This window comes from Lampetra planeri, chromosome 39, assembly GCF_965212315.1.
Source record: "Lampetra planeri chromosome 39, kcLamPlan1.2.h2, whole genome shotgun sequence".
NCBI lineage: Eukaryota > Metazoa > Chordata > Hyperoartia > Petromyzontiformes > Petromyzontidae > Lampetra > Lampetra planeri.
In genome coordinates, this window is record NC_136145.1 from 8,360,480 (window position 1) to 8,385,707 (window position 25,228).

The following is a 25,228-nucleotide window of genomic DNA, read 5'->3' on the forward strand; positions in this document are numbered from 1 at the left end:
AAAGTAACACGTTACGACACATGAAGTAGGAAAAAGTATAACACGGTTAGGTCAAGAATGTACAGAGGATGTCATATTTACATCGATTCATCATCGCCAGTTTCAATGACTAGTAGTATACGTTCAACATTCCTATGACAGGAGTAAGCCTATCTATATGAAAAATCTTTACACTTAATTCGATTTTCCAATTACACCGAGGTAAAGTGTTGCATGCAAGTGAACCATCGCCCATGGGTTTTATGAATCTGCCTGCAGTGCACTTTATCAAATCAGCCTCTGAATTTAAGATAACTTGATGATTCTCTTAAAATAAAAACTAATTGAACATATGATCCTCATGGCGATACCCCCAGGGTACCAAATAATACTAAATGGCCGAGGAAATTAAATATTTTATTTCTGGGACACTATTTTTTTTCCAGGGGTGTACTTAACTCCACGACTGGGGTATCAATACATCCGAAATCGGTGCTACTTCGCGATGTCGAAACGCCAAACATTAGCTATCGAAAAATTCAACTTTGAATAGTGCATCGTGTACAGCTCGTCGAGAGGAGTCGATTGACGCATCACCGACCATCAGCAGACTAAAAATGACTGCTATCTTGAACAATGCTTTCTTTTAAAAAAACGAATGTTTTTATATTTGCATTTGTGGGGAAATAAATCCAGTCGCAATTAATGCTGATAATTATTTCACAAATCAATCTACCCCAGTGTCTCTGTGCAGATGGGAATGGTATCATCCAGAGATAAAAATCATCAAGGACATCATTATTTTATGTTCATCTTTGTGTCTTGAAAGATACAATACAGAATACAGACCGCTCTATTCCAACAGCTATACAGCTGATAATTAGAGAGAAAAACATAACTATTTAGAGTAACATTTTGGGGTCATTCGGGTGAATTCCCAGAGGTATGGCTTCACACTTTTTACTGGTAGGAACCTCCTGATTACACCAGCCCACAGGGCATTATTGTATCCGTCGTGCAGGGAGGGGCAGGGTGGGGAGGGAGGGGCTGAGTGGGGAAGGGCTGGGTGGGGGGTGGGAGGGGTGGGGCTGGGTGGGGATGGGCTGGTCACCTACTCACGCCGGCTTGTGTTAATTCTCCACTTCAGGGACGCCGTTGTGGAGTCACTTTAAAGCATTTATTCGAACTTCCCATCAACAAAGATCCCCCGTGTAGCCTGAACAGACTGTTGGAGCAAGTGCTGTTAGCGAGCACCTGTGAAGGTCGGCACGGCAGCACCACGCCCGGCCGCCTTTGTCTTCCCCAGTGGCGATGTTTACACACCACACCAGGTCCTCATTTGCGGCTGAGTCGACCTAGGGGAGGCACAGCACCGGCTTCGGTAATCGTCACCGGTGTTGGCCGTGAGCGGGATCCCCGTGATTGCAGCGCAGCTCCGCTAAATCTTAAATGTTGTACTGTACTCCTTTGATTTTACATCCCACTCGGATTTTTGCACACCGCGTTGGTGTACGGTACTTATTCTGCAATATTTTGCTGTCTTTTCTTGGATTTTCTGTTTGCACATAGTCACTTTAAGATGTTTTCTTGTTCATGTTTTTTGTTTGTTTGTTGCGGTTGCACCCAATTCAAGAACCGAATGGCTCACAGGGCTATACCTAATAAATGAAACTGAAAACTAAAATGAAATGAAGGTTGTTAATGGACGTAGACAGGCAAAGTTGCAGCCTTGAAATCTCTCACTGCTGGGGACAGGAGCCTCAACTTGCGGCAGCCCTAGACAGGATTTAGTCTCCTCTTCCACGTGTTGTCCACACGTGTGGGAGTACCCACACTTTACCCCACCACACGCCAAAGATTGACCGTCGCGAACCTCTTTAGACAGCAGGGCGTCCAGCCACGAGAGGTGGGTGGGTGGACGGAGGGACTTATGACCGTCGTTTCAACTCAGTTTTCAGTTTTATTTATTTGCTTTTTCTGCAATATTTTGCTGTCTTTTCTTGGATTTTCTGTTTGCACATAGTCACATATTCACTTTAAGATGTTTTCTTGTTCATGTTTTTGTTTTTTGTTTGTTGCGGTTGCACCCGATTCAAGAGCCGAATGGCTCACATGGCTACATCTAATAAATGCACTTGAACTTCAGGTGTTTATACGAATTGGATTTACAGGACTCTATTATGATCTTTGTGCACCACCAGTCAACACGGAAGGCCGTGTGGCTGATTGATGTGTAAACAAAAATATACGCGGAGGCACGAGTTGTGAAGGAGACGAATTGTCTGCCTGTGTAATTTGTGTACACGATATTCTCCACGACACTTAATTCACATATACAGCTAGTCCCCAACTTACGGTGATCCGACTTACGATATTTCGATCTTACGATGGCGATATGACAAAATTGTTAAATATTTTACATTTCGCGCGGCAGGCAAACGCAGCAGCGTACGAGGTACGACGCTGCACGTTGGGACGCTGCCGGGATGTTACTGAACGCATCTCCAGCCTTGCGTGGTGATGCCTCTCACTCTCACCAGCGGTGGACGGAGTTAAGTGGTCTCGGTGTTCAATGCATGTTAAAAGTTTTTTTTTATAGCAGATAGGATTGTTTCCTGCAAAAAAACGTTCTATGAAATTGCAGTTCATATAGGCAGGCTAAGAATGCACCTTGTTTTTTACTTTAAATTTTACTGTGCAATACAGTATTGTAATTTCGATTTAAAGCTTTCGTGACTGCAGGGATTCATCTTCTTGGTTCTTTCGGTAAAATCACGTAGAAGGGAAGTAATAAAATAATAAAAATAAAACAATAAAATTATTCTCACGACGTTTCGGCCACAACTCAAGCAGCCGTCCTCAGGTGAGGACGGCTGCTTAAATATACGCCCCAAGCTTGGTGGTGTTTCATTATTCACCTGAGGACGGATGCTTGCGTTGTGGCCGAAGCGTCGTGAGAATTATTTTATTATGTTTTATTTGTATTATTTTATTACTTCCCTTCTACGTGACTTTACCGAAAGAACCAAGAAGAAGTATTGTACTTTTTAATGTTTTACCTACGTGACTTTACCGAAAAAACCTCAGAATATGAATCATTGCAGTCACGAAAGCTTCAAATCTAGAATACGGTATATAGTTTATATAGTTTATACATTACGGTACTGTAAATTGCTCTGTTTTGCTAAATTATCACCATTCTTTAAGACTCTTGGGTAGGCGAGGCCATTTTCGACTTACGATGGGGTCGTCGTAACGCATCTCCGTCGTAAGTCGGGGGACTGCCTCTATTTAAAATCCATTTAAAACCCGTGGTTTAAATACATGACGTCATGCCGACGCGTGACGTCATTTATCCAGTCTAGCCGATGACGTCACGACCAGAGCGGCCCCTCTTCCTCCCCGGTTGCCACTTCCCGTTCACAGCGAGGCGACGGCTGCTCAACAACGTGAGTTCGTCTCCGCCGCCAAGCAGATCACAAATAAACATTCCACCATTCAGCTGCTCAAAGCCAATTACACCACGTTTGACTTTCACACAAACAATGCGTACCGGTAATAGGCGGCCCGCGTCTTCAGGAAAGTTAATTTCCCCATTGTCCGCCTATGAGGGCCTGACTAGTCGAGAGTTTGAATGGAGAATGTTTGGTGCATCGACTGCCGTACTAATCGAGTTGAATGTTAATTGATTCGTTGTTGAAAGTCGTTTGTGCTTCATGAATTCGTTCACGCTGCGACGCCGCGAGTTGGAGATTGACATCTGTGCAAGTGACCTCCATAAGAGTCGATTGCACTGTGGTGTGATCGTATCCTGAGTCGGGTCACGGTATGAATTGATGAATAATGCTGCGTTCTGTATTAAATAGGTGGCATTTCGGGCAATGACCCCCATAGTAGAGCTGTCATGGGGTCCCTGGATATAAGTAGCAGACGGGTGTCTAATGGAGTCTAGACAATAGAAGTAGATTGGTTTCTGATGAGGTGTCTGGGCGGTAATAGAATGGCATAATAGCCGCTGATGGGGTCTTTACACAACCAAAAACTGGTCTCCACGGATGTCAAGACCAGTGGTTCCAAACGTTTCTGGATCCGCGGAAAACTACCAACAATAAAAAAAATCGCAGACTAACATGCATCAGTAATTTAGAAAATGTACCTATCTAAATAGTAACATCTGCAGTTCCACGATCTTCCAGACCACCAATGGTCCTCAGACTGCAGGTAGGAACCGTTGCTGTACATTCGAATTACATCCTGGTGTCTGATGGTCTCTGCATGAACAAACAGATCAGTTTAATTTATATGTTGATACAATTTTAGAATAGCCTGTGGACTCGGAAGGACTTTCACCGGTTCATAAATGAACCGATTTCATTGTAACCGAACAGACTAATCTCACCTTAGAAATATTGCCTTTTAAAATCCTTTCAGTCGCTTTCAGCAATGATGTTGTGCATGTGCCCGCAGATGGCGCGATTAGCTCTGCTGCTGCTGGTGGCCCTGGCGGTGTGTGGTACGGTGCGCACTGACGAGGGGGCGAGGCTACTCGCCTCCAAGAGCCTCCTCAACAAGTACGCGGTGGAGGGGCAGGATCTTACGGTGCAATACAACATCTACAATGTGGGCTCCAGGTGAGGTCTTGGACCACCCTTGTGGAAACCCAGAGCCCGTTTGCAGCCCTCGCCTGCCCTCTCGGTCAAACTAGTAACTCAATTGCCCTTGTTGCGTTGGAGTATTGGCATGCACATGTGAGACTATTTTAAAAGGATGCAACCCAAAAAACCGTAGATATAGGTTACATTCTGGGCTGTCCACCACAAGCTCAAATACTTTTATATGAAAAAGTATCGTAAAATGAAACACGTGCTCCATTATAGCGCTCGTTTTGTGGATGCATTGATTTATTAGGGGGATAATAAAATTAGAATACTCCATTGTCACTCTTGACCATAACTTTCAAGCAGTTTCTCATTAATGAAGCTTCAAATTACCATTGGATAGCCTGAGACACTTCCTAAATAGGTTGCCACAACAGCTGTTTTAAGTTGTCTTCTGTTTAACCATAAGTGGGGAATCTGAGAGATCTGTCTTTGCCACTAATCGGATACTAGAGGAATATTTTTGGCCTAATAAAAATGTATAATTTTAGTGCACTGTCAAAAGGTATTTGCAAGTGCTATTCAGCACTCGTGAATGTTTTCCCTCCCCTGCTTTATACGGTTCGCTGTTGTCAATGTCACCATTCTAGTGCCGCCCTGGATGTGGAGCTGAATGATGACGCCTTCCACCCCGAGCAGTTCGGTATCGTCTCAGGGATGCTCAACGTCAAGTGGGAGAGGATCGCCCCGTATCCTCCGCTCACGCACACTGCAGTCCGTGTTTAAAAAAAAAATAATTTCAGGATGAAATGTTCAGTCATGGAAGTTATTTGAACATATTTTAGTATGCTAGACAGTGCTGGTTGGTGAATTGAAGTGGGCCCAGGAACAGTTTCAGATATCTCACCACTGATGTTAGCTGTGGCTGGGAATCAAACTGATCACTGGGCATGGAGTGTCTTGCATGAACTGCTTCCTAAATTATTCCCTAAATTAACTTGGACTCAGCACAAAAGAGCTTATCGTGCATATATAAAGACATAGGCTGCGTGTCAAAGCTGCCCATAGAGAGTCTAAGGCTTTGTTAAGCAGTGAAAAGAGACTTATATCTTCCTGGCATGCCACTATCACATTCTTGTAGCATCCACATCATAGGTCATAAACACTATAATTAGCACCGATTATAATCGTCGTTTTCTGAAACTGGTCTGACAGCCTAGGACATGCAGCCTGCGTGCTTATCTGCAAAAATAAATGTCATTTGTGACATGAATTGTCCTTTAAATGCAGCAATGCGAGTGAGCAGCATGCCTTGTTTCCATAACCCAATTAGACTTGAGTTTGCCCAAGTTGGCTTCATAAACCCAAAATTTACCAAGTTGAATTTCCATGAAAAATACTTTAGAACACCTTCCCAAAAATTAAATGAAAGGTCAAGATAGGGTTGCTGACAATTGTTGCATGCAAAATTAAATTATCCTGCCACCCACATCAGTAATTGAGATTGTTTTGCAAAATACACAAGTCAGGCCAGACAGTGATGCAAGATCGGCTTGTAAAAAAAAAAAATCAGGCTACAGCCTGAATTTGCAGGCAACTTAAAAAATATATAAACACGGAAACGTGCTGCTTTGATTGCAACTTGAGTTGAAACTGGTTATGTCCCATAAAAACATGGTATAAAGTTGATAATGGATTCAACTTGCACTGTGGTCACCAACGTTAAGCAGGAAAAGGGAGCTTCCTTAACAACTGCCTGCAGGGGGAGTAACGTGTCGCACTCCGTCGTGCTGCGGCCGCTTGTGCCGGGCCTCTTCAACTTCTCATCCGCCACGCTTTCTTACCTGCCACAGGAGGGCGCTGAGGTGGTGGTGAGTGGCTCAATAGTTTACTCTCTTGAAGCCGTGGGCATATCCGGATTGCATGCTTGCAAAAAAGCAAAACATGTTCATGGGCTTGCTAGTTTATTTTGTGCTCTTCACTTGTTGGGGGCACGTGACTTGGTGCCGACAAGAGTACAAACGTCCACAAGGAAACAGATTTCTTGAAACAGACGAGATCCTACCTTAAATTTATATTCAATAGGTAAGCAATATTTTTAGCATAAATTACAGATCGTTTGCATTTTCCGTTTGTTTGATCAGCCCCCCCCCACCACCATTACCCACGGATAATCGAGTTGGTTGCAGTAGAATTACAATTTACAAAGCATTTAAGTGCATCAAGATGTATTACATGACAGCTTAAAATAGGAAGTGGGTGAGGGGAGAGCAAAACTGCCCTCCCAGCACAGGGCCAACAAGGCCAAGTACAATGGGATGACGCAACGAAGGACCAACAAGTCTCGGGTCAGTTAGCGCAGCACCACACGTTAAATGTTTTAATGTAATTCAATGCATGGATGTATTGTACACCACTTGCGAACGCTTGTTATAAATTGCAACTGGGCTTTCATGATTAAGGTGTCATTTATATGCCTAAAGTATTGTGTTTCTCAGCGATGGCTGTTTGTCGTGCTATGAAAATACAAACCATGTCTGTGTTGCAGATCGGCCATACAAGTGCACCTGGCGAGGGAGGAATTTTGGCTCAGAAGGAATACGATCGCAAGTTCTCTCCTCACTATGTACGTTTGCACTGCAACAGATCCCCTCCACCTCATTTTGTAAAATGGGAATCTCGTTACTTAATAATTTTGGAAATACCGACAGCTCTTTTGTCAGTCTACTGGATCAGCAACACCCGATGCGGTGTGGTGGTTGTTGAACCTTACTTCACCCTATTGGTCAATGTTGGTTGCAGGCAGGGAATGGACAAGAAAAACGCAACAATTAATTGCACTGCCCTCTTTCCCCACCACCTATAAGACCTGTAACGCATAATGGTTGCACATCCAAGGACTTGAGATTGACAAATTCACCAGGAATGTGCCCAGGAGGCATGAACATGTGCAGTTAAATATTTAAACATGCTTTAGTAAGACTTAGTGTCAATTGGGGCGTACTTTCGTTTGACACATTTTAGGCTACACCACTTGGTCATAATTACCTGGTTCTACAGAGTTGGTGGTGACTTTAAATCTCTCCCCCAGCTGGACTGGGCAGCATTTGGAGTGATGACGCTGCCCTCCATCGGCATTCCACTGCTGCTGTGGTACTCCAGCAAGAGGAAATATGATGCCCTCAAGTCGAAGAAAAACTAGTACAGCCTTACTCAAACTTTGGTCAGACATCAAACTATGGAAGGGTGTTGGGATTTTCTAACTATGCAGTAATTTTTTTTAATGTGATGTTCCAGGCAGTAAACACTGGATTGTTTATTTCCAACGATTAATTTTTATGAGAACCAATTGAGAAGTCAAAATACTCCTTGTGATAGTTACCCAAAAATAAAAGTTTGCAATGACTATTGTGTTTTCAAGAATTCAGTTATTTAACATAGCACATTTGTATCAATTTAGCATAAAGTTTACATGCTAAAATACATTACCCTTTATATTTTTACTGGGCTTACAGGCTCAAGGTGAAACCCACATTAGGGCACAACTTTCTGAAATAGTCGAAATGCCACCATAATTGTGATTTGCACCTGTATCATGTTGTAAATTTGTTTGTGATGTAACGCAAGTCACTGAAAAGCAGTACTGTCATTGCATTCGATTCAAATAAAAAAACTTCCTCATTGAATACAACCTGTGTGCTTTTTGCTTTAAATGTACAAATTATAAAAAACAATGCTTGCTAGAAACAAATAGATTTACTAAGTATACACGATATTTATACACTTGTGGGTTTAACAAATATATTCTAAGGGCCGACTTAACATGCCATAAAGTCAGTTATTTTGAATGCGTATGCGATGTGACAGCATTTGGAAGGAGCCACCACTCAAAATTAGTTCATAAGTTTATTTTCAAAAAAATATTAAACATTGAAAGTGTGAATTGTATTTAACATTCTAAAAATTTCGGACAATTGCAAAAAAAATATTACATAAAACCACACACACTAAGTACAGCTAATAAATACTATGTTAGCTTTGTTCTAACACGGTCAACATGTAAATCTGCACGTTGTACTCACACAGTGAGCAATACAATTATGTACTATTGGCTACCCATTAGTTGCTTGGTACAAAGTTGAATGTTTCACTTCCCAAAAAGGCTTGATTGCTTAATCACCCTCTGAAAAGACAAAAAAGAACAAAGCAGTCTATAAAAAAAGGTAAAATAATGGTAATGTCCAAACACATTAAATTTAATTATTAATGGTCACACATTTGTCTCAAATAGGATTATGTAAATGCACTGCACTATATTTTACCGTGTTAGTGTGGGACAGTGCTGGTCCTTCTACAAAGCAACTAGAAAAGCTTTCTGGACCTATAAACGGTCGAGAGGATGATCGGTATTTCATGGAAGTATCAGCAAACTCGTGAGAGTGTGGAAGAGACTAAAGAGTTTTTTTTATGCGATGAGGAAAACGCTGATGGGTGGGGCACGTGCAGGATGGAGGGCAAGTTATCAAGACATTGTAGTTGCACGCAAAAGTTAACCAATGGGGTAACCTAAAACAAGAGGAGACCGAGGACATGTCAAGTGTGAAAAATGTTGGGCATAAACATTGTAACAATGAAACCTAGCGCAAGGAAGTAAATTAAATGTGGCAGGCAGAATTACTTTTAAAAGTTAAATCTTCATGTTAAATGTGCTACACACAGCCGCATGTCTTTAGAGGCTCAAATAGATGCAAAATCCCAAAAGTATGGAAGGAAGCCAAAGTCATCGCCATCCTGAAAACGTGGAAATCCGCAGCTACAGGGGCAAATTATCCCTCGTCCTCCACTTCCAAGCTGATGGAATGGGCCATGCTTGTCAGACTTTACGACATTATCGATGTCCAACTGCCTCCCCAACAAGCCAGATTTCTAACTGGCCATAGCTGATGCGAACAGATCGGTGCCTTCCCCACCTTCATTAGAAGCTGGTTTCCAGCATCAACAGAAAATTGTCACAGCAACGATTGAACTCTGCTGCCTACGACTCCGTTTAGCGTCATGGGACTGCTATTGAAGTTGGCAAAAATCAGATGGCGTTCTACTGTGCACCTAAATCGACACGATGCTCAAAACCATATGTTCAGGCTACGGCAAGTCCTCGCGTGTTCAAACAATGCGTTTATGCTATAACACGGTTCTTCCATTGGGGAACATTTTCCACAACGTGGAACACACGCTAAGGCGCAGAGAACACACCCATTATTAACAGTTTGAGCAGTCGACAACGAACTACTTTTCAGAGCTGTGTAGCTGAACGGTATGTTATGCGGAATGATACAGTAACGCAGCGGTACACAATTATTTATCCCGTCATCTGTGTGTATACATCGTATCTCGCCAAACTTTATCGTAACATTATTTATGGGGAAATTGTTTTCACTATAATGCATTTTTGCTTAACATGGCACTACTGCGTTAAGAGGACACTCTATATCGCTGGTAAACAGCTGCAATTGAATTATGAACAATGGTCTCCCTCAAAGCTCAGTACTGGCACGTGATTATTTAACATACATAAGGTGACCTGCCATGTACACCTCACAAATTCATATATGCTGACGACAGCCCTTGCTGCAGAGCCAACACCCTCGATAACATTTTCATCTCCCATGCAAACTGCATGGGAGATTACAAGTTCTTGCCAACGACATCGAGCAAGACATCAAAAATGTACTTGAACATCGACTCAAGTGCCCATCTCCCCCTTCTGGGATTCACTGTCAAAATCCTAGAATCTCATCCAGATCCAGAATAACGCTGGCGACTAATGGATCAATGACGGCCATAATAAACACCTAATTCGAGACCCAAACATCGCACCTTCTGGCTTTGACATTCTTTTAAAACACCGGTGTACTATCAACCACATTAAAACATCAACAGGCTGCTGCACACATCCTTCAATGGAAAATTAAATAAAAGCCACAGTGCAACTTTGGACCACATAACAAGTTGTCAGTACTCCTTCAAATGGAGGAAGAGCAAAATTAGTCCCCTGAAGCCCACTTGTGGCTAGCAGACCATGGAATTGGCAATTAGTTGAACAGTCATGCAAGAAAAGAATAGGGAGCGGCTCCTGACAGATGTGTTCTCGTCACAACCATTCAAGTTGGGATTATGGGCAGAGCTTACCGGGCGCGACTTTTCTTCCTGCAAAGCGGTCCAAGTAAATTTGTGGGAGTGGGAAGTCCAGGTCCAGCTGGTCTAAAAGGTTGGGTGTTATTGCCAGCTCCACGGACAGCCGATCTCCGTGCACCATCTCTTGGTTATCCAGTGCAAAAGAATTGAGGAAGTCGTCGTCCAGACAAAAGGCCTTCTTACTTGATTTTTCGTCAAGCTCAGACTCTCTCGGCTCCTCATTTACAGCCTCCATTTCATCAGCGATTGCCTTTTTATTACCGATTGCTGGCACCTGTTTGGAAGTGAAATCTTTCAAGAGCCATCGCGTGTCATCTTGCCACCTATCTTGACCACCATTGTCTGGACACCACGGATGCTCTGCCGCTGCCACCATTGCACTGTTGTCCTCCATGCTGTCCTCGGCACACAGCGAACCTGGGGAGCTGTGGCTGTCTCCCAGCTCAGGCATCGTCTCGTTGAGGATTCCAAACTGGGCAGCATCATCAATTTCGTACTTCTCTTTCCTCAGATGCGACCATCGATTTGGCAAATTATCGGAGGACTTAAACGAGGCCGTGGAGGCTTTAGTACAGCCATCAGCCTCTGGCTGGTTTGAAACTTTGGGTAAAACTTGCCTGTCTATCTCTGGCTTCATCAAGTCTAAGCTTAAGTCCAGTAAGTTGTTTTTCAGAGTTGATTCTTGCCTTTCAAGAGGCAATTTGGCCAGTGTAATTGTATCACTAAACTTCATTAAATGTGGAGAAAAACTGGCGTTGTTGCCAGCAGACTCTGAAAACAAATCTAGGAATGGGGTTTGGGACATTAACAGCGGTGACCGAATTGGTGAATAGTCCACACTCTTATCAGCTGGCTTTTGAAACAATCTCTTTAAACGATCTGTCGTAGTGGTAAATGGGCTCATAAAATACATTTCATTTGAATCATTGCAATCCTTTTTCTCCGAGGGGCAAGATTTGATCACCAGGTCCTCCTGTGCTGCATGCTCGCCGAAATATTCTGCATTTTTTGTTGAAGCCTGGTTTCCCACAGAATTTACCGGCAGGTTGCGTTCCCAGTCTAAACTTGACTCTTCCTGCAAAGAATGTACGCATTCCAACACGCTCTGGTAATCTCTTAACGATACAATGCCATCATCCATCTTATGCAAGGGAATATTAAGAGGCTGCTCCTTCTTAGGCTGCATTGATAAATCTCCTCTTGGTAAGAAGCTGCCATCCCCATTTACTTCAGCGACCCTATCCGAGGCACTGATCCTTTTTGATTCCGTTGTATTTGCCCTGTAGGCGTTCAGAGGTTGTGGACTCCAAACACCAGACACAGGAAAATCTGTGTGTTGGTCGCCTTCTTGTCCTAACTCAAATAAGGTATTGTCGGATTTCTTGTCCGAGATTTGTACCAGTGTGTTTTCATCAGCATCCGTAAAACTATCTGGTTTCTCATCCAAGAGCTGTCCATCAGTGTCTTCCCTCCATGTAGCCCTCACATCTGAAACTAAAGTAAAAGACTGGTGAATAAAAACACATCTCCAAAAAAGAACACTTCTTGCACTTTCATTTTGAACATATCAGGTCACAACTAGAACTATGAATTCCAAACAATTGTCCACACAGCATTTAAATAAGACAAATTAACTGTAATCAATACAGAGATGCTGTTCACTTAGAAACTGCACGTGATTTACCTTTTCTATAAACTGTGGAAAATCAAAACACAAGGGTAAATCATTCAATTAGCTTTCGAAGATTAACTTAAGCCAGATTAATCTCTGCGGGCATCCAACTCATACCCATCTGGACAGGTGTCCTCTGCAGCTCCGACTTGATGGTGAATGGATTGCTGAGCATAGCAGTGGCTGGATCCTCCGCCCCCTCTAATGCAAAGCACGCACCCTCTCCGACCACCCCGAGTGTCACTGCTTCTGCAATCTAAAATTCAAACCAATACACAAGACAATTTTAGGTAAGATCTCAAAAGGCTACCACACAGAAACAAAGGGAGTGTCCACTTTGCTATGTCTGCCCCGTATCTGTACGTGCCAATTTCTCTCCATTTGGTTCGCTCATCAGAAGGCAGGTTTTATATAGGGAGGCCAAGTGACATCCAGGCACTGACTGGCTGACTGGACATATATATCATGCTTCCCAAAGTATTTTTACTTGATCAATTTTCACAGCTGTTATCAACGATGTCAATTACCGTATTTTTTCGCATATAACCCGCGGGGTATGCCACTTTTTACGAACAAAACAAGACCCTGCGGGGTATATGGAGGTGCGGGCTATCCCAAAAATATTTTACACGTGCGACATAATTTTTTCATGGTAGGACTATCCACTATGCACACTTACCTTTGACTAAAGCACTGTTGAATAAACCACTCACACTAAAATTGCACGTTAAATCACGTTTTAAATTATTCAAATTGTTTGTACAATGAAACGACCGTTTGATGTGGGTGCATTTTGTTTACCGGCGACGGGAGAGCTGGGCGAAGAGAGAGGTTGGGGGGCGAGGCAACGGCGTACCGCAGTGCCGCTAATTATCTGCGCAATCTACAAGTGCTAAAACTGTACTTATCTACCAGTTGTTACTTATGTATTGGATATTTAATTTTGGTACTTATTTACCGTTTTAAGTTCACTCGTTTCCGGTTAGTTTGTTTTCTTTGTGCACGCTATGATTTAAAATGTTAACAATTGATAGTGGAATGTATTACAAATATAAACTTCTTATTAATATGATGGAATTAAGCTGCGGGAACGACGTTAAATATATGAATGCATGCGGGGTATCTGAAATTTGTTTTACACAAAACGCTATTTTATGCGTCTGCGGGTTTTATGCGTATGCGGGAAAATACGGTAATGATGTACACCAATTCCCTCCCCCAGACAACCTTTTGTCAATCCCAGCAGACCAGACAACGTTCTAAAATCTCATCTTTTAAGTATAACCATAATGACTAACAAATAAATATGTAACCACTAATTTGTTTATGGATCACACAAATTGATACATATTTACTCATGTTCACTATCTGACCGGGTGGCTCAAATGGTAGTGTGAGTGGCTCACAAATTGCAAGTTGTGAGTAAAAAAAACGTTGGTTGGGGGCTGATTCAGGCCATCATCCCTCCAGGCTCAATAACAGTAATACCACTGTGGGGAAGTTAAGTCATTGTCCAACAGATAGAATCATTCTTGCCATAGGAATGTGGAATTTCCACCACTGGCTCAGGGCTTTAAAACAGGAGATGATTAGTGTTTGCTGCTGGATGACAAGAATGTCAATGGATGATTTTCCACCAATATCCACACCTGCTCTGCCAGTTTGTCATGCGCCCGCTCCATAGCACTTTTTGCTTTGAGGTTAAAGTCCTTCGCTTGCGACTTCCATGCTGGCCTCCTCAACCTGGTTTCTCCCTTCAGAGTCCTCTGTATTCAAAAACACAGCTGTTATTCATAATAAAAGGTTTTTGGGTTAGATTGCACAAGTATAAGTGTCATAAGCCTCTACCACCCAACACAGCCAGTAAGTCATATTCTTAGGTTGTCGGTAAAGTCACGTAGGTAAATGTCGTGAGAATTATTTTATGATGTTGATTTTTATTATTTTAATATTTCCATTCTATGCGACTTTACCAAAAGAACCAAGAAGATGAATCCCTGCAATCACGAAAGCTTTAAATTGAAAAATAAATAATTAAAATTAATAAAAGTCAACTAAAAATCACGACGTTTCGGAGGCAACACAAGCTTCCGTCTTCAGGTGGAACGTCGTGATTTTTATTTTATTTTTATTAATTTTAAATTTTTACCTACGTGACTTTACCGAAAACCTAAGAATATGAATCCTTGCAGTCACGAAAGCTTCAAATCTAGAATTAACAGCCAGTAAGGTTTGTCACGTAAACAAAGTGCCATTTAGTTACTACTTCAGCCCACCAGCGTGTTGGAGAGTAAATAATCCACAACATTTACTATTTGAATAGGACGTTTCGCTGGTAATTGACATCATCACTGAACCCATCAGGTGCAGAGATCGAGGCAGAGGAGGGGGGGTTATTATAATTATATAACAGACAAGCTTTACCACCCGGCTTCACCACACCCGGCCACCTTTGTCTCCCCAGTGGCGATGTTCACACACCGCACCAGTTACTCATTTGAGGCCGAGTCGACCTCGGGGAGGCCCAGGACCAGTTCAAATAAAGGTCACCGGTGGTGGCCGTGAGCGGGAATCGAACTCGGATTGCCGGGTTTGTAGCGCAGCGCGCTTACCACTACACTACCTCTCCCCCCCACACACACACACGCGCTTGCTGCAGACACACAACTTTGAGAGTCCGTACGGCAGTTAATGACTCAAATAATAAACCAATGCTGCGCGAAGAACGTCTTAGACCTGCAACACATTTGTATTTCACGTCCTCAGGTGAAGAACAGGTCTGTCGGAAAGACAGCGTCCTGTTCTTCACCTGAGGACGGCTGCTTGCGTTGTGGCCAAATCGTCGTGAGAATTGTATTTTATTATTATGTTTTATTATTTCCCTTCTACGTGACTTTACCGAAAGAACCAAGAAGATGAATCCCTGCAGTCACGAAAGCTTTAAATCGAAAAAGGTCTGCTTTTCGTTTGCAAGTTTCAGATTTACTGAAATACACCCGTCCTTGGACGGGCAAAAGGCGAGTTACTAATATTCATTGTCTGCCCCGTATCTGTACGTGCCAATTTCTCTCCATTCGGTTCGCTCATCAGAAGGCAGGTTTTATATAGGGAGGCAAAGTGACATCCAGGCACTGACTGGCCGACTGGACATGTATCATGCCTCCCAAAGTTTTGGTGTGTAGGATAACAAATAATTCTCCAAAACTGACCTTCTCTGCCGGTGCAGTCATTGTAGCATAAGGTTTATGACGTAGGCCACGTTGAGAAGTCCGTGAACCATCTCCTTCAGAACTCTCCGTTTGGTTGAGATGGCTTGGATAGTGAGCCCTAATAAGAAAAATTACAAAACTAAGGAATGCAAATACAGTCCAAGAGTCTAAAAAGAGATTTATTAAAAAAAAATGTTTATTAGAATAAATGCAGTCAGTGGGTTAAAATCTTGATCTGAAGCTTTCGCGACTGCAGGAATCCATATTCTTTGTTTTTTTTCGGTAAAGTCACGTAGGTATAAAATACATTTTATACCTTTTTTTATACCTACGTGACTTTACAGAAAGAACCAAAGGAGTAGTGGGTTAAAAGTTGGAACTACTTAACGATATTACAACTATGTCAATTATTTAATATTCTTACCTGGGGGTTTTCAAGCCTGATGACATAGGTAAATCGACCTCTGCCTGAAGCGATCCAGCCCTGGCAGATACATCAATTTGTTTTTCTAGAAAACATGTGTCAATGTGTTAAGTACTTCAGTAGCAAGTTAACGTTGAAATCACAGAAAAGGTTTTAGGTTTATTAACAAAATGTCTTGATTTGTCCAATGGTTTTCATGTGAGATGCCTCATCGCTATACAACCAAATTCATTGAAAACAAACTTAACGGAGCTATGAAAATCAGTACAGTAAATTTTAGGCTGCTAACGATTGTCAAAAGGCAATCTTGAGCAAGACATTGAACAGGAGTGATAATGGAAGTTAACCCCACCCCCTCTCACCCATCCGTGGGTACGGGAAGAGGGAAGGCACATTCTCATCAGAGTCTTCTTCCAGCAGCTCAAGCGACAAAGGTGGAAATGCCGGAAGCGATGTAAACGCCTGTGGAGAATCTAAGGTTAACAAGATATCTCTTGGCAATATGAACAGGGCAGTATATGAGAAAACTATCTTTGCATTTTACCACGAACAAAATGGGAGTTACAGCCCTTGTATTATCAGCGACAGTGGTCCCTACAAAAAACACGGCAGAATGTATTTCTCATCCAAAATGCTGTGCAGCATTGGAAATTAAACAGATCTGATATTTTGAAATAGAATGGCAGCACAGTATTTATGTACGCATGTTGAACTTATTTCGAACCGTACATAGCCAATGAGCTAAAATTGGAGTATTGATGACAAGGCAAAGTAGCTTGTGTCGAGTGAAAGATGAGTTACTGGATTGTGTGCATGATCATTGCTTGTCATACAGATTGTATACGGTTTCCACAACTAGAATACATTTTTTTTTTTAAATGTTAAAATTTTTCAATTAGGAGATGGTAATTTAAATAAAATGGCATTGAGGTTTTACCAACTGATCCTACCGGTTGTATGACGAGGGGGTTAAACCCTTTGTTTTTCTTTTCTTGCCAACGAGTGTCCAGTTCCGCCACGGCCTTATTCAAGTCTGGGAGAACCCCTCCGGCTATCGTAATTCTGTGTGAGCATGAGAACACAGTTCCTTCACAACCATGCTCTCAAACAGCCTTTCCATGATCCCCGCTCTGCGTGAACAAACTCAACTCAAATCACATTAGCCCCATGCTCGTTCACTCACCGTAGTGTCTGCATCTCCGCCAGGCAAGTAGACAGGGAGGCGGCCTGGCTGTAAAGGTCACGGGCAGCAATTGTTAGGTCAGGAAGCCCCGTATTGTGCAGCTCATCCATGTAGTGGCGCAGCGCCAGCCTGTGCAGCTGTAGGAAGCTCAGTATGTCGAGCCGCCCAGCCACAAACACGTTGAGCACACGCTGCTGCAAAAAGGAGCACCGCACCATGGCAAAGTCAGGCACTCAACCAATATGGACAAAATATCTGTTATGCCGCTAGACCCAATGCACTGGCTATACTGGAGGTAGCATGCACCTGTAAATCTGGTTTGGGAGGCAAAAGTTGGAGGATTACAGATTTGTTAAATTCCTAAATCAGCTGGACCATAAGGTGACCAAGCTGGCTATAGAGAGTGGGATTTTTGAATACATCTGTGTAGACCTTGCTAGTTAATCCCTTAAATGTGTTTTGTGCTTGGGTTTCATCCCTTAATGGAATTAGAAAAACATCTCAATGTATGTCTTGAGACTCAGTGAGGCTTACTTTTATAAATCAAGGGCATTATACAGCTAACATTCAAAATGCTGCACTTGGAAAAAGTGCATTGCTCACCTCAGATTTTTCATGTTTTAAAGTCAACTTATTATTTCACTTTCCAACAACAAATCATGAATTTAAGCCATAAATAGAATAAGCAAACCACTATATCAATGACCGCCCAACAGACTAGACCGTATTTTTACATGGAAGTGTACTCCTGGCTAAGGAAACTGAACAGTCAACATCACTGCCACCGTCATACCCGCTTTATCTCCTTCTCACACAGTGTGAGCAGCATTCGTGGAATCTTCACGTCAACCGCGGCTCCGTCCAGCCGGTAGCGATCAGCCTCTCCACTCAACACGGCGCCCACTGCCTCCACACTGGGCTCAAGTGCCTTTAATGTCCCCTCCAATGTAGCCCACATGGCGCGTACCTACATTTCAGATTATGGGTGGTATATAATTATCAATGGTGCATCGTTATCAGTTAATATCAGCAGAAAATTGGTAACACACAAACTTATGCTGGTGAACAAATGCTTGTTTCCAACCTCTTTCAACATCATCTTGTTCTCTTCGGTTTTACGATCCAAGCACTCTTCCACTGCAGCATCCCTAACGAGAGCATGCAACAGTCAACGTTAAAAAAAAGTTTTGCTTGTTTACAAGTCTGAAATTATGTATACAAACCTCATCTATATAGCACATTTGTGAACAGTAGAAACGCAACCTCTTTTTGTAAAGTAAAATATTGATTTGCAACACTACACCACAATATAAGTGTACTTTGTTTTGTTACCAAATACAATAAAATGTAATTTGAAAATATGAGCGTAAACCAACACATTTTTATACCACTCAACAATATGCATAGAGTCCTTCACAAATATAATCACTCCCAATCTGGCTACCGTCTTTACCAAGAAAAAAGGCTTGCTACGTGTCGGTATCACGTTGCAAAAGACTGCATATATACGGCTGCAGTGAATAAACAAAATACTTTAAATTGTAAATAGTTACGTGAAATTTGCGCACCCTTCTTCATTCACCAATGCGTAGCCACAATCCTTCACTATACGGTCCATATGCTTCTCCTCTTTTTGTATTTGGACTGTGAGCTCCTTGTACTCTTTGTCCTGTGATCTGGAGAACATTCAAGGACAATATTAATCAGAGCTATTCTTTACACTCAATTATAAATCACTCATGAGGACAGTAGCCGTTCAACAATACAATTCTTTTTAAAGGCTTACGCTCAGACTAGTCACATAAATTGGTTCCTTCAATGAAAGTCCCAAACTAGAGACTATGAAGGTAATAAATTATTCCAAAATGGTTCTGGGAGATGGCAACTGATTATATTTAACAATAGTCAGTGTTATTAGAGTGTACCTCACAATCATAAGTTTTGCATGTTCAAATATTTATGGGGGCCAACTCCTAACCATAATCCTCAGGTTTGCTAAAACATCTGTGTGGGAAATCAAAGGTTATCCTACAGACTTCTGCTCACCATAGACATGGGGATTACTACGGATGGATTAGGGAATGGCAAGCACCACATATATATTTTTAGCAGCTCTGTTATCCGGCATCCATGGAGAATGGAGGGTGCCAGTTAAATCAAATATTCCGGTTATACTTGTGGTTCACCAAATTTTGCAAGTACAAACTTTTCAAGTAAGAAAAAAACAAAATTTTAATCATGATACAAGATAGAAGATACTCTTTTACAGAGATACTCGCCAGTCAGTTGTAGAGCATTCCAAGTTGATTGTAGAGAAGCAGTGGGGCCGTTTAGAGTACAGTATACAAAGTACAGTGCTGTATGTACGCAAGTGCCACCAATTGGTTGCGTCCTGAAGCTCCATAACGAACAGGTCTATTATACTGGTAGGAACCTCCTGGATACACCAGTCCACAGGGGATTATTGTATCTGTCCGTCCGTTGTGCAGGGAGGGGCGAGGGGCTGGTTACCCCATGGTGCCCTTATAAAACTCAACGTTTAACCTACTCACGCCGGCTTGTGCCCGCCCTCACGGTCGGGCATATTTGCGGAATACACCACGCCGCCGTTGACTCTGGCCATTGACCGAGCAACCCAACGTTCCTACCAGCTTCCTCCGCAGGAATGTGTTAAGCGCACGGCAAGATGCCAGATGGCTATCGGAATTTTTCCAGACATGTGAAGGAAGATTGTATTGCAGTTTGACAAACACCAGTTAAGTGCATTCCGGAGAACAGAGTTTTTGCAAAACTTTGGCTTTTTTTCCCTCCCTCAGTCAAGGCGACGAGACTCAAAGCCACTTAGAGGCAGCAGTGCTCACCTGCTATTGTTCCACGACTCCTCTATGTCCACCTGCATGTGGTGCACGCGCTGAAACGTCTTTTTCCGCAGCAGTGCCGTGTCGGCAATCAGTCTCTCGGCCACCACATCCTCCATGCCATTCAGCCTGGGCTTTATTGACGCCGGTGGGACCATGCGCGACCGATACTCGCCCACTGCACGCCGCAAACATCAAGTACCATGCAACTGTCGGCATGTGCATTCTTCTTGCTATTCCTAATCGACAATTTTACAATTTTTGCTTAAGAATTTTTACTAAAAAAATTGGTAAGTTATGCAGATTTGTGGAACTCTAAAAAAAAAACTCACTGTGCTTTAAGGTGGCCAGGAAATAGCAGACCAGCAAGTGAGTTTGAGAGACCATCCATGGAGACCTTATTAAGAAGTGTTATGCCTTTTCTCCACATTGTGCTTTTTTTTTTAAACACTCAGGTCAAAAAATAATGTTTTACAAACTTTATCATGCTTACCATTTTTTGCTTTCAAAATCTGTTTCTCCAAGACGTAAATGCAGAAATTGTACATGACGTTTATAAACAAGTTTCCCCCAGGAGAAATAAACAAGGAGTGCTGAATCTGCGGAAATCCACAACTCTGCTTTTCTTCCTGTCGGAGAACAGACAAGCAGATTCCAAAGAACACAGGATGAGATGTTACTATCCTTTGTGCAAGCACTTCCAAGAGTTCATGAATAGTGAGCCTGGTGAAATTTGGGGAGCGCATCGTCAGTAGTGAACCTGTGGTTCCTAGGGTGTTTCGGCCTTTCATACTATACACCCTCCCCAAAGGCAGCCAGCGACAGGGTGATTAATCCTACGCTTGCGTCCCATTCCCAATTAGTCATAGGAGTTGCCTTGTTGTTGATAGCCAACACACTGTAAAACTTTGCTGGAAAAAATACAATTACAATCCGTTGTATTAAGAGTCATTTTAGTAATTAAGACTATTACATAAAAGTAGACTCGTCATTCACTTTATGCAGCAAATGTTACTTCAGTGAGACTGGTAGACAGTAAAGACTTACCGATATATCTCGAAGCCATGAGCTGCATGTTTTGCGAAACATTTGCTCCATTTTTTTGTCGACAATAGGCATGCACAGTCTGAATGAAATATAAAAAAGGGAAATAAAAAATGAAAAATCTGACTAAAATAAAGGTTATCCATTTAAGTTAATTACAGAAGGCTAGGCACTGAGAAACAGGTATTTTACCTGCATCTGATATAACAATCATTAAATTAATTCATTGTTGAATTTAAAAACTCATACATCAACATTGTGGCCTTAAAATAAAACATAGGTGATGTGCCAGGCAATGGTTCTTCTTCATCGCACATAACTGTGATATACAATACGACGAGGATTTCAATTAAGCGTGGGCACAGAAAAAAAACGACCTCACCTGAATCGCTCCTTGGCGAGCACTGGATTCAGCTTACAAAATAGAAAATATGTAATGTTCTCAAAGGCACATTTGTTCGGCTTCACAAACATGTCCCTGGTTGAAGACAAAAGCATGCACAAGTGAGTAAACCTTGACAGCCTGATAAATGCTCACACTGTACTGTAAATAGAGCCGTGTAAACCTACATCAATTACACATTACTGTACATTCTAGATTTGATGTGATCGAATTATTATTTTATACCTACGTGACTTTACCGAAAGAACCAAAGAGTACATTACTGTACAGTTTTTTTTTACAAAACAAAAATTACTGATAATGTCTTTACAATAGGGTGGAGATAACACAACATAGAACGGAATACACCATCGACTTATAAAACATCCTTCAGGTCACTCGAATATTTGTCCAGTCGTGCCAAGTCAACATCACACATAACATCATCACCTTGCCGTATGAGACTCCTTCCCAAACCATTATATTTGACCAGCCTCTATCCCCCAAACTTGTCTATTCTACCGACACAAGCCACCATGCACTTCAGATAGACCCGTATTCTGACGCTTGACAATTGGTACTCTATGTTAAGAAGTAATTCTTATGTTAAAATATAGAAACCGTTGTTTAGTCATAGAAAGTGAGGCGCATTTGCATAACATCCAGCTCAATAAGAAACATTCTCAGTGGATAACTTGTAAAACAATACCCACTTTATGGTAGAGACCCACGTAACAATCTTGAGTACAACATTTTGATGTAAAGCTTTCGTGACTGCAGGAACTCATATTCTTGGTTCTTTCGGTAAAGTCACGTAGAAGGGAAATAATAAAAATAAAAAATGTGTTTTATATTTTTATATATATATTTTTGTTATTATTTCCTTTCTACGTGACTTTACCGAAAGAACCAAGAATATAATCTTGAGTACTGTATAGAGTATATACGGCGCTGGGCAATTGGCATTGTTCTTTAATAAATACGCATGAAATAAGTTCATGGCATATTCTTTTTAAACGCGAGCCTAACTCAATTATCTTACCGCAGCATCTAAAGACGCCAATATTTGTGAACTCGTCAAGTACGATACTCTAACGTATTTAGCGGTCACACTTCCCCGATAAACTCTCAACAACTCAAACAGAACGGCGATCATTTAGTCATGAAATAATTCACATTAATCAATAGCGCAACTTATAACAACAACAGTGATCATTATCATTGAAAAATAAAAGTAGCGGCCTCCACTCACGGCCCCATTGAGACGCGTAGGCCGGGCGGCGCCTTCCATCCCAGCAGCAACAGCATCGACCAAATGCGGGTGCCTTTCCCCTCCAGGTCGCACTCCGCCATCGCTAAGGTTCTCTCGTAACACTCGCACGAGGGGCTTGTCGCGAAACGTCGACTTCTTACGATGACTTTTACCGGCCCTCTCCTTCTTCTTCTTCTTGCCCCAAGAGTTTAAGTTCCACAAAAAAAGGCGCCAACTCCGCGCGGGTGAAGCTTCTCAGCCAATCACGTCGCGCCTCACAGCAGCCACGCCCTTTTATGACGGTAGCGGGGGCGTTCCGGTTTGTAACGGCGTCTTCCATTGGACGAGCGTGGTGACGTCACCAGTCGAGGGCGTTGCCTCTCCCTCGCCGTGTTGCTTCCAGAAGTAGGGGGGCAGATCTTCCGGAAGAGAGCTAGCGTCCGTTTTGTTGTCATCTTCCGGAATTGGTAGACAATTAAACAACACAAGCGTCCGTCATCAGGTGGGAAAGCATGGCCGACTGCTGATGCAGATTGTTAAAACAAAATAAATGAAAGCAACTAAATTAAAACAGTCTGCCCCCCGAAACGTCGTGATTTAATTTAGTTTTCATTTATTAAATTTTTTACCTACGTGGCTTTACCGAAAACCCCAAAGAGTATGAATCTTTGCTGTCACGAAAGCTTCAAATCTAGAATAAATTACACAATGTAACACAATTTTTGTTCCTGGGTACGAAGTGTTATTTTTTAATTGCTTATGCCTAAAAAGTATAGAAAATTACTAATGTTCCCCGAAAACGTTGCTTTGTGACCAGGACTTTATGTGAACAAAAGACACAAATGTACACCACATTTTCTCATTAAAAATAGGTACATTTCAAAATATCACTGTCCTGGTCACAAAAGCAAAATTTGTGAGGAATAATAGCCATTTTATGTACTTTTGAGGCATAAGCAATGAGGAAATAACACTTTCTACCCAGGAACAATTTTAGTTGTTACACTGTTATTTATTTTGATTTAAAGCTTTCGTGACTGCAGGAATTCATACTCTTTGGGCCTTTCGGTCAAGTCACGTAGATAGAAAATAATAGATCACGACGTTTCGATCACAACACAAGCAATCGTCTTCAGGTGAGAGAGAGAAAGCTGCTGAGACAAGGTCTTATGTAGGCCTGAGATGGGTGCACCAAGGTAGGTGGGTGGAGCTAGAGATGGTCCAACCACAGAGGCTGGGGGCCTTTGTATTGTGAGAGATTAGCCTCTCACCCACTACATTGATATTGTTGCTACATTGGCATTGCTGCTATATTGGCATTGCTGCTGCATTGGCATTGCTGCTGTATTGGCATTGCTGCTACATTGGCATTGTTGCTGCATTGCTGCTGCATTGTCATTGTTGCTACATTGGCATTGCTGCTGCATTGGCATTGCTGCTGCATTGGCATTGCTGCTACATTGGCATTGCTGCTACATTGGCATTGTTGCTACATTGGCATTGTTACTGCATTGGCATTGTTGCTGCATTGGCATTGCTGCTGCATTGGCATTGCTGCTACATTGGCATTGTTGCTGCATTGGCATTGCTGCTGCATTGGCATTGCTGCTACATTGGCATTGTTTCTGCATTGGCATTGTTGCTGCATTGGTGTTGTTGCTACATTGGCATTGTTTCTGCATTGGCATTGTTGCTGCATTGGTGTTGTTGCTACATTGGCATTGTTGCTGCATTGGCATTGTTGCTGCATTGCTGCTGCATTGTCATTGTTGCTGCATTTGCATTGCTGCTGCATTGGCATTGTTGCTACATTGGCATTGTTGCTGCATTGGCATTGTTGCTGCATTGCTGCTGCATTGTCATTGTTGCTGCATTTGCATTGCTGCTGCATTGGCATTGCTGCTGCATTGGGATTGCTGCTGCATTGGCATTGCTGCTACATTGGCATTGTTGCTACATTGGCATTGTTGCTGCATTGGCATTGTTGCTGCATTGGCATTGCTGCTGCATTGGCATTGCTGCTACATTGGCATTGTTGGTGCATTGGCATTGCTGCTGCATTGGCATTGCTGCTACATTGGCATTACTGCTGCATTGCCATTGTTGCTGCATTGGCATTGCTGCTGCATTGGCATTGTTGCTGCATTGGCATTGTTTCTGCATTGGCGTTGTTGCTACATTGGCATTGTTGCTGCATTGGCATTGTTGCTGCATTGCTGCTGCATTGTCATTGTTGCTGCATTTGCATTGCTGCTGCATTGGCATTGCTGCTGCATTGGGATTGCTGCTGCATTGGCATTGCTGCTACATTGGCATTGTTGCTACATTGGCATTGTTGCTGCATTGGCATTGTTGCTGCATTGGCATTGCTGCTGCATTGGCATTGCTGCTACATTGGCATTGTTGGTGCATTGGCATTGCTGCTGCATTGG

General features: G+C 42.4%; 2 protein-coding genes and 2 non-coding genes across 5 annotated transcripts; 1 reads left to right on the forward strand and 3 right to left on the reverse strand.

Moving 5' to 3' along the window:
- Window positions 1-3,307: 3,307 nt before the first annotated feature.
- LOC144731587 (translocon-associated protein subunit beta-like) lies at window positions 3,308-8,263 on the forward strand. The gene is made up of 6 exons (XM_078612754.1): window positions 3,308-3,428; window positions 4,447-4,610; window positions 5,228-5,326; window positions 6,340-6,448; window positions 7,126-7,203; window positions 7,669-8,263. The coding sequence occupies exons 1-6, from the start codon at window positions 3,348-3,350 to the stop codon at window positions 7,777-7,779; spliced, it is 642 nt and encodes a 213-aa protein (XP_078468880.1). The 5' UTR covers window positions 3,308-3,347; the 3' UTR covers window positions 7,780-8,263.
- Window positions 8,264-8,470: 207 nt separating this feature from the next.
- HAUS6 (HAUS augmin like complex subunit 6) lies at window positions 8,471-23,038 on the reverse strand. 2 transcript variants are annotated; one of them, XM_078612753.1, is made up of 17 exons: window positions 22,797-23,038; window positions 21,545-21,640; window positions 21,166-21,244; window positions 20,612-20,747; window positions 20,122-20,296; window positions 18,829-18,936; window positions 18,345-18,408; window positions 18,054-18,227; window positions 17,261-17,454; window positions 17,028-17,139; window positions 16,440-16,539; window positions 16,078-16,162; window positions 15,654-15,771; window positions 14,094-14,210; window positions 12,562-12,700; window positions 10,767-12,266; window positions 8,471-8,760 (listed from the first exon to the last, which is right to left on the reverse strand). In XM_078612753.1, the coding sequence occupies exons 1-17, from the start codon at window positions 22,895-22,897 to the stop codon at window positions 8,750-8,752; spliced, it is 3,309 nt and encodes a 1,102-aa protein (XP_078468879.1). In that variant the 5' UTR covers window positions 22,898-23,038; the 3' UTR covers window positions 8,471-8,749. The 2 variants fall into 2 exon arrangements, with proteins under 2 accessions (XP_078468879.1, XP_078468878.1); XM_078612752.1 differs by having other exon boundaries at window positions 18,814-18,936.
- Window positions 12,785-12,919, reverse strand: LOC144731662 (small Cajal body-specific RNA 8). Its single transcript, XR_013587998.1, has one exon.
- Window positions 15,478-15,610, reverse strand: LOC144731661 (small Cajal body-specific RNA 8). The gene has a single exon (XR_013587997.1).
- Window positions 23,039-25,228: the final 2,190 nt, after the last annotated feature.

Coding starts and splice junctions, on each gene's coding strand:
- LOC144731587 (XM_078612754.1), top strand. CDS start 3,348: ATGACGTCACGACCAGAGCGGCCCCTCTTCCTCCCCGGTTGCCACTTC. Junction 4,611..5,227: donor ATCTACAATGTGGGCTCCAG/GTGAGGTCTTGG, acceptor TCACCATTCTAG/TGCCGCCCTGGATGTGGAGC. Junction 6,449..7,125: donor AGGAGGGCGCTGAGGTGGTG/GTGAGTGGCTCA, acceptor TCTGTGTTGCAG/ATCGGCCATACAAGTGCACC.
- HAUS6 (XM_078612752.1), bottom strand. CDS start 22,897: ATGGCGGAGTGCGACCTGGAGGGGAAAGGCACCCGCATTTGGTCGATG. Junction 18,937..20,121: donor GAGTCGTGGAACAATAGCAG/GTGAGCACTGCT, acceptor AATGTTCTCCAG/ATCACAGGACAAAGAGTACA. Junction 14,211..15,653: donor TGACTGCACCGGCAGAGAAG/GTCAGTTTTGGA, acceptor TTTTGAATACAG/AGGACTCTGAAGGGAGAAAC.